The 16,504-nt window shown below is 41.2% G+C and overlaps 1 protein-coding gene across 1 annotated transcript in view; it reads right to left on the reverse strand.

Moving 5' to 3' along the window:
- Positions 1 to 16,504, reverse strand: part of LOC146833614 (cytochrome P450 2D15-like) — a 160,231-nt gene that overhangs the window by 119,246 nt on the left and 24,481 nt on the right. The window contains exon 2 of the mRNA XM_085601488.1: positions 10,200 to 10,371. Within this exon, the coding sequence (XP_085457614.1) occupies positions 10,200 to 10,371 (172 nt within the window). The remainder of the gene's footprint in view (positions 1 to 10,199; positions 10,372 to 16,504) is intronic.

Here is a 16,504-nt window from a genome sequence, read left to right on the forward strand (position 1 = left end):
CTATACATCACCATTGTGACAGAGTAACTCGTCCGCCGAGATCTACATCAAAGTCTTTTTAAAGATACTTATGCATTGAAGATATTTCTTTTAAAAAATGTAAAAATTATTTAAAAAAATAAAAACCTAACATATTCAGCCTCTAGGAGAAGACAGAACAAGCATTTTCAATGCAATACTGGTCTCACATTTGGGAGAGTTTAAGCTATTGGCATTGTAAATGACAATGCCTATAATTTATGTGTTTTTAACCCTTTCCGTGCTCATGACGGAACCACTCCGTCATGAGCCACGGGTGCCATGTGCTCATGACGGAGTGGTTCCGTCATGCTGCGGCCGTTGGCGGCCGCACCGCCCACGCGGCGCTAATTCCCCGCCTGTGCGGGCGATTAGCGCAGTGGGCGGAGATGTGACAGAACCACTCCGTCATGAGCACAGCTCACCCGTGGCTCGTGACGGAGTGGTTCCGTCACGAGCACAGCGCCACCGCAACTGCCCCCAAACCCCCCCAGCGCCGCGGCGGAATTCCTGCCGCGGCGAAGGGGTTAAAAGCAACACGTATATAAAAAGGCATTATCATTTCTAATGCCAATCACTCAAACTCTGGCAAATGCGAGACCACTTTAATGGTGGGCGTGCCCCTTTCTTTAGACGCTGCTTGCCATATTCAGGTTACAGTGAGCTGCGTATCAAGAAAGAAGCGCGGCCAACATTTAAGTGAAAGCTCAGTATGGGGCGCTTTCACCCAAAAATAAAAAAGAAAGAAAGGTTCTGTAGCGCAGCAGCTGAATTAAAAGTGGACCGTGCTGTTAATTAGATAAATAAATAAGCACGGCCACTAAAGTAAAAGCGGACCGCACCGTAAATTAAATAAATAAATAGGTGTGGCTGCTATAGTTGAAGCGAACTGTGCTGTAAATTAAATAAATACATCGTTAATAACAATATAAAAGTGGGCTGCGGCAACGTCGTGGTTGGACCAGGGAAAGATCATTAAAGAAAATAGTGCTCACCGACTACATAAAGCAGACTGTTTAACAACACAAGTAAAAAGTTCAGTCCTTCTGGGAGGTTACAAATGCAGACAAGGCGGTACCAAGGAGGGACTACTAAGCCTATTCACTAACGAAAAGCAACAATTTCGAAAGGACTTGAACAGGAGCCAATTGAAAAGATGGCAGGCAATGGGTGGAGCTTCTATTCCATACCTCAATACAGCATGCCTCGCAGAGCAGCACATGCACTGCCCCGGCTCCACCGGAAAATCTAGGACGGTGGGCCAGTGTAACAGAGAGATCTGAGTACTCTAGAGTAGGCTAGTAGATTAGGATATTGTTTGTGAAACTCACATGAATCTCTCGGCAAATGATTTTCTGCTCCTATTTGTAACTCAGTGACTTTATCTATGGTGTCCTCCCACTCATAATGGATGCCACAACTCTAGCAGGAAATGCCTTAATGTTGTGGGGTTTAAAAGAACATTAGGAGAGGTATACCGCAGCTCTTTCACATGCTATTTATTGCATGACAATTACATTGCATCACTGCATTGTTATGCCACTACATCGCAAGGTAAGTACAGGTGAGCATAACAGGTTAATACCTAAGTTAATAGGCTTAGGTAGATGATGTGCTTACCTTGATGATGTAGTCATCAGCGATATAGCAGACATGATAGAATTATAAGTCAATATTAAATCATCTCAATGTAGAATCAGATAATTATTAAGAAAGAGCGTGGTCAGCTTCACTATACACCATAAAGGGAAATTATAAAGCATTGTAACAATGAATACTTATTGACCCAGTGATACAGACAAATGGATGCATTCCTAAAAACACCTTTTTGCTCAACAGTGTTTGCTACCACATTACATAAAAAACGTACTACAAGATTTATAGTAATATAAAACTCAGTAAAGAAAGAATCACCTTAAAGGAATGAAAATATTTAAGAATATACATTTATTTATTTATTTCAGTGCTGGGTAGTGTTCATAATGTTACACTATGGCCAAAAATGTTTCACAGTAGTATAACGTGCTTTTTCAGGGCTACTGAAAGTATATATTGCAGCAACACCATCACCATAAACACAAGTATGCAAATCAAGGGATGGCGTGGCTACGCTGCAAAACATGGCAGACTTGGCTTCCTGTCCTCCTGCACTAGCCTGGAATCCAACAGCCCCTTTTCAGATCAGACTCGACTGAAAGCCGCTGCCATTCACAGCCTTCACAACCGGGCATCCCGGGCCCCGACTGGAGACATCAAAGCACCCAGGGTTGGCTGTCTTGCTGGGGACAGATGCAAGGGGCCACCGCAACACTTTGCAAATGGCGGGCTAGCCTTTAGACACCATCGTTCCCCAGTGCCTGGAACCTTCCACAACCCACAGTGATCAATCATGTGCCCTGCCACCCGCCGGGCCCTGGTGCTCCCCTGAAGGCATAACGGAGTGGAGGAGAGTGAGCCTGTGTACAGTGACCCGAGCCACCCCGCTGGGGCAGACCGCAACCATGGGGAGGTGGCAGTAGGTCCTTGAGACACTGCCTCCCTCCTGTGCATAAAACTTCCTGCCGGATGTGTGGAATGGGGCCACATCTTCTATCCGCCTGACCTGTGCAGCTCAGGGCTGACTCCCCTGACCTTGGCAAGACCCCCTGGGGATATAGACATCGGTGCGGCAGGGGCCCACCAACAGACATTGCACAAGGGTGTGAATGAGGCCTCACAGCTCCCCCCTGCCACCTAGAGCAGCTACAGCTGCAGGTCATTGCCATTCGAGACCCACTAAAGCTCGACCCCCACCAGGAGGCAGCCTGTGAGAGAACCTTGATAAACCACAATATAGCAAAGTAATAAAGACAAGCAACACTGTGACTGTGAGAAGACAACACCCCCCCCAGCACCTCACAGTCCCCCCTTCCATGGAACATATATCAATAAATCTGGATGATCAGAAACTAGAGACACCCGTAGACCATAACTACCCTGAAGGACTGAACAGCACCTATTGCAGTCAGCAAATGGACCCCTAAGTACCACGTCCTGGTAATCCGCACAGGGCACTAACCGCACACGTCTGCACAACCGGGGGCAGTAATTAAAATATCGCAACTCAGTCATCCTGACTGCTCATGTCTCCAGATCTTGGGCGTGGTGAGTCGGAGGCCTTTAAGAGTGGACGCTCCCGCAACAATGCACAACTAAGGACTCTAATAGACCCAACTTGCTCAACCCCTTCGGATGTCGTCGCACCCACACTTGGACTAGATACCACCTTGTCTATGGCGGAATCTATGGCCTCCCCCCCCCCCGCAACATTGGAGATAATCCTCCCTGTCACCATGGAAACCAAAAATATATTGGAGGCAAAGGAGGATGGTGTGGCTGTTGACCTGGGTCTCCTCCAAGAAGATCAGCAATCTGTCAAAGTGCGCACCATAGAGTCGGCCCTCCAAGAATTACAACCACAGACATCAAGCGTAAAAACAGGGGCTAGAACTCACCTCCAAGGTTCGATTCCTTGACAAATGAGCTAAAGATCGAAAAGTGGGCTGGGTGAAACAAAGTCCTCATAGTGGGAACCCCAGAGGGTGTATAGGCTGATGATCCCACTCAATATGTTGAACACTGGCTACCACAGGCCCTCTCAATATGCTTCACGGTTTAGAGAGAACACTGTGTCCCGGCCAAAGCCCCCCTCCTGGTGCCGCCCCAGACAGATAGTGGCCAAACTCCTCAATTATACAGATATAGTCATCATTAAGTAGTGCTCTCAACAATAGAGACACTTGAGAGTAGGAGTAGAAGACGTCTTCCCGGACTACACCATCACAGACCAGCACCACAGGGCCTGCTTCGCAGTAGAACACACACGGTCCTTCTGAGAGGGACCCCACAAACCTCAGATAACCTATTATAACAAATTGACTAACTCTTTTGCCAATACAGCAAGCCATACTGACAGTTATGGTACAACTAAATTCATTACAAACCTGCGGGCAACCAGTGGTTTCGTCATATTCTTGTAAATTTTTCTGCAACATTGCAGCATGATACGCTGCAAGGTGCAGGGAGGGCCACTAGTTGAACATTCCACCACCTTTGAACACCCTACTGACAGTCTGAGATGGCTGGTGAATGATAACGTTTCTGCCAATCGAAGGGGTGGCAACTTTGCAAGTGGATACACACATTGGCCACAGTACCGAGGGGATGGAATGAGTTCTGGGAGATACGAGACAAGTTTCTACATTAAATATTGGATGAACCATATCTTCGTGTAACCTACCCTTCATAGTCTCCTTGGACCACATCACGCTGTCCCACTGAGTGGGACTATAGCATCTTAGGCACATATATTTATTCATATGTATAAATTACAGAGGTGTGTGTATCGAGCCAGATACCCCAGGGGTCCAATGTACACTGATACATTTAAATCATGGTCATCTATCTATTGAATGCTGATTTAACTGTTATTGTTCATATTTTGCCTCCTCATATATATATATATATATATATATGTGACCTCGCCAGTAATCTGTGATCGATATGCCTTCATTGGAGTCACACATCCTTTGGAATGTCTTTCTACTCACTGATTTAGGCGTGCTTATTAATATTGTTATCACTGCAAGGGCTTCGGAGGTTTGCCTAGTTTTGTAAATCCTGTACGGATCATCTCTTTGTATTTTGTATTTCATCATTTGTCTGTTGACAGCCGTTTCAGAGGACAATGCCGACATCTCGTGACTCATATTGTTGGAACTGTAAGGACTTGGTAGAGTGTGTCAGTGTCGTAATTCCTGTACGGGTCATATCACTGTATTCTGTATTTCATTGATTGTTCAGTGACATCCATTTTTTAATGCCCCCGCAGCACAATTCCTATGTCCCGTGACTCATATTGAAATCACTGTAATGGCTCCATAGATTGGCCCAATATTGTATTGCCTGTACGGGACATATCTCTGTATTTTGTGTATTTAGAATTAATTTCCCATTGACAGTCCTCTTTAGAATTACCGCATCCCGTGACATAGTGACCCCCGACCATGACTAGAAGTCAAGCATACTTTGACACTGCAGCTAGACTGCTGCACCGCGACCCTCCATTTTGGGAGGATCGCAGCATCCTCAACCAAGCACACTCACACTGCAGTAGCTTCTCTTCATCTCCTCTGCCTCAGGACCGCTCGCTGTCAGTGCGGCCCAGAGAGAGACGGAGACGCTTTGAATCACGAGTAGTAATAGAGCGATATTTTTGCTGGGGAGGGTTTTGAAAAACCGGATGGATGGCGCTCAGGCAGGTAAATAGACAGGTAAGAAATCAGAAGAACAAAGAACAAATGCTTAACGGTGCAAACAGGTCAGGGGAAGACCCAGAACCCCTGTATAAGGTGTGGGCGAGAGCAAATGCCAGAACAATTATAAACACATCCTGTGCACACGTAACAATTAGGTAATATGATCACAGAAAGAACAACAAAGTTCAACAAAATATGAAGAAGGTTTTGTTTTAATTCAAAGATGAGTTCATCAAGACAAAGGGCGCCGGCCGACACGTGTTTCGTCAACAGTAGAAAAACTGTCACTCTTCAGGGCTGGGAAACAATATAATGATGGATCAACAATATGGCACGGAGAAAGGGGTAACGAGACATTTTTAAAATTAAGTTGAGAATACATCAACGCAATAAATGATAAGTCAAAAGAAGTGCACGGAGAAAAAGGGGGTGACAAGACATTTCAAAATATAAGGTGACAATGCAATAATGCAATAAATGAAAAAAAGGGCAGATCGCACATGTAACTAGATTTAGAAGAGGAGAAAAAGGGTACCAAAAGGGAAGAAAGCAAAAGGAATGTTGAAAAGGAGGGTTGAGGGTTCACAGACAAAGAAAAAGAAAAATGAGGAGTGGCTAGTAAGTAATGAACAGTATGCACGGGGCGAAAAAAGACGTAAAATAACAATACAGGCCTAAAAGGTGTGGTAGAGCCTACTGTAATAGCATTGAAAATGGCAAAGTATGTACAAGAACATTGAAATGATGCAAAAGTATACAATCAGACCAAAATGTACAAAACGCAAATCGGAGATAAGAAAAAACAGTCGGGTATTACAAATAACTCAAAATCGCGCCAAAAACATATTGCTATTAGTTGAAAGAGCGCAGGTGTATAAACATAGACAAGATCAAGACTAGCAACAACTTAAAAACAAAGGGGCAGTGGAAAACAGTGATGGTGAGTACCACTGTGTAAATGAAACCACAAGCGACGAGCGTAATGAGCGGGAGGAAAATAGTGAGGACAAGTGCATTCAAAATTCATGCAACTAAGGCTAGGAAAAAGCGACACCAGGTAAAATGTCGTGAATAAGGCTTATGTGAAAGGAAATGTAAGTTACGGTAATGGAAAATGAACTCACCAAGATGAAAAGTGTCATCTGGATAATCAACGGTACAAATATTGAGTTCAGGAAAAGAGCGGTATCCCGTAGGTCAGTGCGACCAGGAAACAAAGGGCCTGGATAGGAGACATAGGGAAGTAAATAACTAGTGGGCACAAAATAATGGAAAACGGCATGAAAAAGTAATAGAGCGATGCCGCGTTTCTACTCTCTTGCTGATAGGAATGACCCTTTGTTACCAAACGCACCTGTTTGTAACTTTTTATCATTAATGTTTTCAGCCCATTCTGCAAGTATGCGAAGGGCTCTACCACCAGAGAAAATCTGAATATTGCTCGAGAATATGGTGAGTACTCTGCATTCATCTACGTTGAATCAATACTCTTATTTTAAATGTTAGAACGATGGATACTGCTCCATTTAGGCAATATTAGATTTGTTTTCTCTTCTAGCCCTATCTATATTAACGAGAAAGGACCTGTTGTGTTTCTATGCCGCACCCGCGTATTAATTTCTGTACCACGGGTTAGTTCCAATTAAGAATTATTATTTATTCTTGACTATAACTTTGCCCCATATGTTTTTTACATGTGTATTTTTCATGTTACAGAAACCATTGGACCTATGAGCACTATACGAGGATCCCAGGTGCCTTACTTTATATATGCTTTCCTGCTCATATGAGGGGTGAGCAGCCATGCAACTAAAAGTCAGTTTAGCATTTTGGAGAGAATGAGTTATAGGAGATCACACCAGACATGTTTTAACTGAAGTTATATCCCCACACAGGTTGCCCTTTAAACCTGTCCTGATGAAGACCCATGTGAAAGGTTCAGAATCACCGTGTGTTTTCTGGGTCGAAACATCGACAACCTACCACCTAGCCTGGACTGAATCATTATCCTTAGAGGGGAACTTGATTGAGTGGGACATTATCTCTATCAGAAGAATATCAATTAAGATATGCAATTCCAGCTCATACAGGCTTCGTGCAGTCGCTTGCATTCACTGCAATTTACATCTCATCTTTTTATTTGTAAATATTGATCACTTGTCACTTTACATGAGCACCTCTTCTGCACCTTTTCACTCAAATGGAACAACCATTATGATGCTCTGAATTATTTGCCTGAAATACAAAACTTGAATAAATGCAATATTCTGCATAATTTGGTTCTGGTGCTCTAAGTCCTGTTTTCTCTCTCTTTTTTCTCCACAGATATCAGTATGTGAGAAATAAAATGTTGTTTCTTGTGAGAATTGGTTTCCCTTTTCTAAATTTTAGTATCATCAGGACCATTTTGTTGCTTGTGAAAAACTGTACCCAGGTCCTACGGTCTTTTGGGTTACTCCATTGTTGTGTAATGATGTTTAGCATAACAGTGCCATTGGTAAATTCTCTGCCACATCCCACAAACTCAAACTTATATGTCCAATATCCCTCTTTCCTTACTAGCTTTGCTAACACCAACACAAAGCACATCAGCGATGGCCGGATGGGACCAAGCTGGCCCAACCTCAGTTTCGAACCTCTTTGGGAACAAATCATTAATTACCTTTGAGACTATATCAGACTCCACTGTTATTCCAGCAGGGGAGTTCCTGTCCCACAGAACACTGCTAGCACGAATGCAAAGCCTACGTCACATTACCGACTTAAAACCCCTGTCGCATACCTACATGTAAACCCTCCTCACCACAGCTGCAGGGCGTCACTATATCACCAGGCTTTACTGATCAGTCCTGCCATTATGTTCCCCTCATTAACTATTCGCAGACTCCTCTGGGAAAGAGATCTGGGACACTTGCTTAGTGACCAAGATTGTTCTTTTCTAGAATTCCCAAGGAAGGTATCTTAGGCTCCTACAAACTCAGTTCTTTTAGATACATAGAGCTTACATGTCCCCCCATTTCATTAACAAAATACCAACACAGCTAGCTGTCCCCAATGTCATGACTTCTTTCACATGATGTGGCGCTGCCCTCATATAGCTCAATTCTGGCATTCAATACACAGTACACTTAAACATGTGACTTACAGGGACTCCTACACTACACCAGAGGCTTGGGTCCTAGGACTTGCACACTGTCCTGAACGAGGGAAATCAGGCACAAAATGTGTCGACTTAATGTTGATTAGTCAAAACGAAGCATCGCCATACATTAGAAGTCCACTTCCGGCTCACATGTACGACACTGGAGAGCAGACACTAAAAGCTTCACAGCAGGGACGGACTGGGAACCCAAAACAGCCCTGGCAATTTTGTCAGACCAGCCCCCGGGTGTGGGGGGCAAAAGTGTGCACTGCTGCTTTTGTTACGGGGGGTTGATATAGCAGCACCACAGCAAAACCAGTCTTCACATCTGAAAATCCGGTCTCCACCCTTTCAGCCTTCCGGGAAACGCCCGATGCATACTACAGCTAGTCTGGCCCTGCTTCACAGCTAACAAAAGCACAGCATTACATAAACAGGAGGCACACAGACTTTGTAAATTCCCAATGCATAACAATTGAGACGACCTATGTATAGCCTTAGGGGAACACAAACAAGACAACCTAATGCCCCCGTGTGTAGGTGGCATTCTCTCAGACAGCTGTTACTGGACACGCATTCACAAACCACCACACTTGCCCAACGCTTGTTACACACAGACTTGGACTCCGCAACAAGGAAATCAAACCCCCATTTCACACCCACTCTTTTTAAATTGTTCACTAGATCTGTTTACACCTAATATTTATCTGGAACTACTGTTTGCTTCTCTGAAGCTATCCACTAATTACCTCACCCCAACTTCTGTTGGGAACCGCCTCTCCCTACTTATTAGCCTTTGGGTTTTTGTTTTCTGTTTTTTTAATGATTAAAACAATTTGACATGTTACCAATGGTAACATCACTAATCATATGAGCATTCTTCTATCTAACGTACTCAAACACTACCACTCAGCTCCATGTTACTACGTCTGCTGTCTCTCACCTTACACTGTGGGCTTCATTTATGAGGTCCTTACGCTACGGCTGTGTCACTTTTTGTGATGATGCAGCAGCGTAAAATGTGTGCCACACTGTGCCATATTTACAAAGTGACGAAGCTAGGCAGATGCGTCACTTTGTAAATCGCTGCGCTACATTATACATGCATCAGGTGTAATGTATGCAGGGTGGGCGTTCCGGCGCAGAAAAGGCTTGTAGAAGTGTTGCAGTGAAATCTGAGCTTTCACTGCGCCACTTCTGCGGCCTGTGTTAAATCCTTACGCGTGCCTAAAGCAGGTGTAAGGGGTGGCGCAGGCCTTTTCACATGGGGATTGCCCCATGGGAAATTGCACATTGCTGGAGTTGCATCTGTTTCCAAACACACTCCAGCAATGCGCCATTTTTGCACAGACAGATACATCAGGATTCCTGACGTATCTGTCAATCCTTGCGACATGGAGCCTCGTACAGTATATACGGCGTATCCATGGTGTCGCAAGTAGGGCGCACTGAAAAGTGTTGCATTGCTGTTTCACCGCAGCGATGCAACACTTTTCATAAATGAGGCCCTGTGTGTGTAAATAAATAACTAACTTGGTTCAACTTTTCACTCTTCCTGCAATTTATAGCCTGTCAAATTTTCTTGCGTATAACTTGTTCACACTACTTAAGATATTACAATGAACTATGCTCACAAGAATATCCAAATCTGATATGCAATGGTCTGTAAATGCGAAAAAAATCATATATATATATTTATAGACAAGTTTGCGAATCAAGAGATAAAGATTTTGAGTGCTCACCTTGACAGTTGTCCTTATAGCCCATAAGATCCATGATTGGAAAATGTGCCCTGTCAGCAAAATCTTCTGATTTGTGGATAAGCACTTCCTTCATTACCTCGAACCCATTAACGACAACAATGTTTTGCCACGAGAGCTGCAGACTGAAAATATTTCCAAATTTTTTACGTAGCTGTAAGTAGAAAAAAAGCAATTGTGGAGGTTAAATGTGTGCAGCTGTCACCAAGAGAAGGTGGAGTACGAAGAAGAAGAGAAGGGAGCGAGGCAAAAATGGTGGGAAAGTGGAAGGTAGGGAATTGAATGATACAAAGATCCAAGCTGTAAAGTGACTAAAATAAAATTTAAAAAACCTACTTGCAAGTTAGCTCGTGCCAGAAGCATCGTTTTCCGATTTTGCTCACATTTTGCTATGAAACTGTAATTTTGAGATCTGGCTACACACAGCTTTAGCTGTCAGCATTAGCTATTGTTAATTTCCATCTAGGCACAATAAATTCAAGTCTCCCTTTAGGAAGGAGGCAATGGTAAAATGTGTACAAGTGTTTGCTTTAAGAAAGTTAATATTATGGTGGTTTGAGCTCAGTGTGAGTGTTTGATGGCCTATACATCACATGTTATTTGAATGTGTAATTGAATTAGAGAAGTAAGTGGGATGTAGCCACATATAGCATAATACAAGTTCTGGCATAATGGCAGTTGCTTTCTGCACACTGTGCTGGCATATGATGGTAATTCGCTCAAGAATGTGGCCATCCATGGCCTTTTTGGACGCATCATAAGCATGGTATAATTATGGTAAATCATGACATTTTGTTGACGCTCATGGCACAATGCTACTCACTCCTGCAAAATACTGGCACTGACAAGATGCTGGTAATTCTTCATATAATGTAGGTATTGTTGACACAATGGTCGCCCTGATGCCATTCTTGGAATGGCATAATATTATTAATTTTAGCATATTAAAATATTATGATTTCTGCAAAGGCTTAAAACATTTGTGTAACCTATCAGCATCCATCCATGCGCTGACTAACTCAATCATCCATGCACTCACCTATTCATCCATTCATTGATGCACTCACCCATTCAACCATCAATCCTTGCAGTCACTTAGCCATGTGTATACATGGAGCATTGGGAGAAAATACAAGATCATATCCATCAAGTGGGAAATACACTAATACATTTCATGATGTGAAACTTTACAGTGACAGTGAATATTTTGTAGTTTGAACATCTATCCCACATTGTCTATGAATAAACATCATCCATGTGTTTGAATGGATAAATTCACCAGGGATTATGCTTTGGCAGATCCTTCCAATGAGCACTTTGCTTTGATTTCCAGAGCCAGTTCCTTAGGTGTTTCTCTCCTGAAGAAATATTTCACAATATGGGGTTTAGCCATGAGTCTAATTCTAGTTACATTTGAGCCTGTTTAGTAGATGGTGGTAAAGCCATGCAGAGATCTTAGTCTCCATGGTGGAGATCTCGCTGTGGTAAAGTAAGGTTAACTTTTCCCTATAATTTACCATGTAGAGATCTCCACCCCGACCGCAGTCTCCCTGTTGTAAAGTAATAGGGAACATAAACAAGTCTATTAAAGTTGGAAAGAGTTTTGTTAAAATATTTTTATGTTAAATATTCATGTACATATATTTTATATATTTTTTTACGTAGAACTGAAGAAAGCATCTACAGCACTAATTTGATTTACAATACATTAAATTACATTATTTCTCTCAAGATTAAATACAAAAATTAAAAAGAGTTCCCAGCTAAAGTATACAAAAAAATACATTTTAATTGTACATTATTAAACATTAAAAGTGATGCATACAATTAGTTAAAAGTAATGTTATTATATTGAATACAATCTATTGTTACATTCATTTTAAATTCTAAAAAGTTATTAGAATATGTTATAATTACATTGGAAACGTACTATTTTTTATTTAATTTTTAACATTGAATTATATGTATTTACATTTTTAAGTATTTACCCCTCTTAACGCAATTGGAGTGCAGATCTCCGCACAGAAAAAAATAGGATAAACGCAGAGTAAAAAACTCCACATGCAGGTTTCTGAGTGCTTTGTATGTAAAGTACTAAAACATCGATACAAAAATATTGCGGACCAGACTATCATCATAATCAGGTAAGTATATTGATTTTAACATATATAAAATTGTATTTAATTAGATTTAGATATTAAAATGTAAAATATTATTATAATTAAAAAATAAGTATCTATATTATTTAAAAAATGAACATAAAATAAAATAAATATATATAGCTTATAAAAACAAGAACAAACACTTAATAAAGATAAATTACATTACATGTTTTAATATTAATATACAAAAAATACACATATACATGTATGTAGAAAAAATATATTGCAAATTATATACAAATATTTTAAGACTATATTGCCACTTCCAACTAAGCAATAGGAGGAATTTGGAGTGGCAAGATGTATTATTCTGACTCCAAAATAAGCAAACAAAATGATAATCTTGGACTTTGGAGGAGTCACATTTACTATTCCCACTTCAAAATAAGTAAAAGTAGGGAAAGTGTTGGATTTTGGAGAGATTAGATTTTGAAGGGTTTCACATTTACTATTTCCATGCCAACATAAATACATTTAGAGAACTTTCTGGACTTTAGACGGTTCATATTTCCTATTACCACTCGAATCTTAGCAATAGTAGGGAAAATATTGGACTTTGGAGGGGTAAGATTTACTATTCCCGCTCCAATCTAAGTAACAGTGCTGAAAGTGGAGGACTTTGAAGGGGTCAGATATACTATTTACACTCCAATTTGAGCAACAGTATGGAAAGTTGTGGAATCTGAAGATTTATTATTCCCGCTCTAATATGAGCAACATTAGGGAAAGTGTTGGGCTTCGGAGGGGTCAGATTTACCAATCCCACTCTAATGTAAGCAAAAGTAGGGACAGTGTTGGGCTTTGGAGGGATCAGATTGATATTCGCACTGCTAATTTGTTTAAATAAAACATTTAAATATAGACAAAACAAATAGAATTTTTAAAATATATTTAAACTAGGAAATATCGTCAATAAATGGAAAGCAAAAAAAATACAACTTTCATTTTTTTAATATTACAAATAAAAAAACGTTAAAAATTATTAACATTATTTTCAGCTAAAACATTTCTCAACCCAACTACCTAAAAAGCAAAAACCCACAAACAATTTAAATTAATAAAATTAATAAATAATGTTAAAAAAGAATAATACTACATTAATTACTAAATAAAGCAATTAAAATTGAGGCACGTAATAAATTTACAATTAACACAATTTAATACATTAATAAACTAATTAACCAATCAACAAACAAATAAAAATCAACAATGACTTAAACAGTTAAGGCATATTTTGTCTTGTAATGTTATACTTGAACATATGATAACTGTATCTTACATATGGTGGCCACGTATAGGTAATCATGGTTGCATACTTTGCATATCATTGCTACACCCATAATTAATATATAGATGGAACCTAATCTGCACTTGTATCTGCTTTGGAAGCTGTTTTGCTATATTATCAATGGCACACTGTTTGTTTTTATTTGATTTACTGATGTCACTTCCTGTGATATAACCAGAGTCATACCCTGCATTACATCACTCCTTAAGATGTTATTGGGTCACATGTCATGGGATGTCACAACCTGTGATGTCTCTAAGGGAGTGGACTGTAAAAGGAAACATGAGGCCAGTCCAGCTATGTTAGGCATTTTAGTGAACTGACGTCCATAATCCTGCCTACTTGAGTTGGAATCTAAATACACTAGTTGCTTCTAATAATTCAGGTGTTATAATTAGATGGCCATGTTGCTTAAACTGTCATTTAAATATTGAGTTTTTGTGTATTCGTACACATTAAAAACTGTAGCAACCTTCTAATCATATACATCTATTGAGCGTTTTATATGGAAAAAGAAGGTATCTAATTTCAATATGATTCTCAAGCATGCCTCTATTTCAGGTAGGTGGCAGAACAGAGGGAGATCCAGGGCACACAAGTTCACACCATCCCTTCACAAATAAATAGAATTATCCATTGCTTGCTTAGGTTAATGCACAAAATGATTATGGGATATATCTTAACATTCATGATTGGACTAAGGGAATAACTTCTCAAATGCTATTGACAGGCCAAAGACAAACCAAACTGCTGCGATATGTATATGTCCTGATTTGAGAAGAAAGTAACATGTATCGGAGAACTGCTAAGAGCTGCACAAGCACCTAGAGCAACATCAAGTTGACAGTAAATGCCTAAGCAGCTTGCATAAATATATTCTCCGAATTTGACCTAGCTAGCCAATGGAACGTGTAGCAGTTGCATTAGACTACCTATGAAGCAATGCATTTGCTCATAACTGATAATGACAGTGTTAAAGCAGTCTGCACCCCAAGCACAGGAGAAAGGCACTTCCTATAATGTAAACCTGCAGCAAACACAGTCAAAGTGTTTTGCAGTGGAAGGTTTCTGACAAATGCAATAGGAAGAGGTTTTACATTGTTAACTCTGTGATGAATGTAATAAGAAGGGCTTTTACATTGCAATGGAAAGCCATAAATTGCATTGAACTGCAATGGCAGTGCATTGCTACTTCAGGGTTGGTCACTGCTCAAAGAACAGCAATAGTCCAACATGCTATGTATGTAAGCAGCAGCAGGGACACTGCTCCACTCTGAGCCCCCTCCTTTTTAATATACATTTGACTCCTCTGATTTATCTGGCAGAGGAGCTGGGTGCCAAGATCATCGCCTATGCTGATGATACCCAGCTCCTCTTCGCTTGGAGTAAAGATGACTCTTCTCCTGCTCAGGCAACAGCTTGCCTGTCGGCCATTTTTAAATATCTTCATGCTGCGGAGCTTAAGTGCAATGAGGACAAGCAAGAAATCCTCTTGTACGGTACCTTTCCCTCTCACTTCAAAGAATCCCTCTGGCCGGCCGAATATCCTCTACACAATTCAGATGGACAACCTGTAAAAAATCTGGGGATTTGGTTTAATGAGGATCTTAGGTTTACCACTCAGATTAAAAAATTAGCAGAACAATGTTTTGGTGCCCTAAGATCACTTAGGAAGTTTCTGCCACTTCTACCACAGCCTGCTAAAGAGATGTTCACCCGCGTCCTAAAACTGTCGCGTATTGATTACGCGAATGCACTTTATGTTGACGTTCCTGGGTACCAGTTGAAAAAACTCCAGTCTTTCCAGAATGCCGCAGCCAAGGTTTTACTGAATATCCCTCGAAGATCAAGCATCCAACAACATCTGAGTGATCTCCACTGGCTGCCGGTTGCGGAAAGAGTGAGATTTAAAGCCCTTACCATGTTGCATGCAGCCTTGTATCAGTCCGGCCCAGGCTATCTTAGGAAGCAATTTAAATTCTACGTGCCCTCAAGAAACCTGCGTTCTATGGCACAGTTACTGGCAGTGATTCCACGTTTCCGCCGGGTGAGAATGGGCGGCAGCTCTTTAGCCTATAAGGCTGCAGGAAACGGCTGAAAACACTGCTCTTTGTATAAACTCCTCTGTCTGACTCCCACTGTCTAGCAAGGTACCGCGCCGGAACACTCCTGAGTAGGCGCCCATGATATAAATGATTATAACATAACATAACATAAGTAAAACTGCATGTCTGTGCAAATGTAATGGTCATTTCAATTGAAGATGTGTCGTCTGTAATGGCAGTAAGCTACCACACCATGCATACTTCACTTTAGCCCACTTCACTCAACTTTGCACCACTCCACACCACTGCAGTCTACCTTGCATCACTCCACACTATGCCACTCCACACTGCATCACTACACTCTACTCTGCACCATTCCATTCTACACCACTGCAATCTATGCCTCTCTACACCATTCTACTCTATGAAAATGCACTCAATCCAACACTACTCTACTATGCACCACTGCACTCTGTCACTGCACTCTACTCCAATTAATTCTATTCTGTACCACTCCATTCTACTTCAGTGCACTCTATGCCAATTCACTGTACCCCACTCTGCTCTATGCTACTGTACTGTACTGTGCACCAGTTCATTCTACTCCGAAACAATCTACTCTGTGTCACTATACTCAGCGCCACTCCACTCAGTGCCAGTCCACTCAGTGCCAACTCACTCTGCACCACTCCACTCTACTCTGCACCACTGTACTCTCCTCTGCATCACTGCACTCAACGCCATTGCACTCTACATTACTTTACTCAAAACCAATGCACTCTACTCTGCACC

The sequence above is a fragment of the Triturus cristatus genome, chromosome 4_2 (genome assembly GCF_964204655.1).
Source record: "Triturus cristatus chromosome 4_2, aTriCri1.1, whole genome shotgun sequence".
Taxonomy (NCBI): domain Eukaryota; kingdom Metazoa; phylum Chordata; class Amphibia; order Caudata; family Salamandridae; genus Triturus; species Triturus cristatus.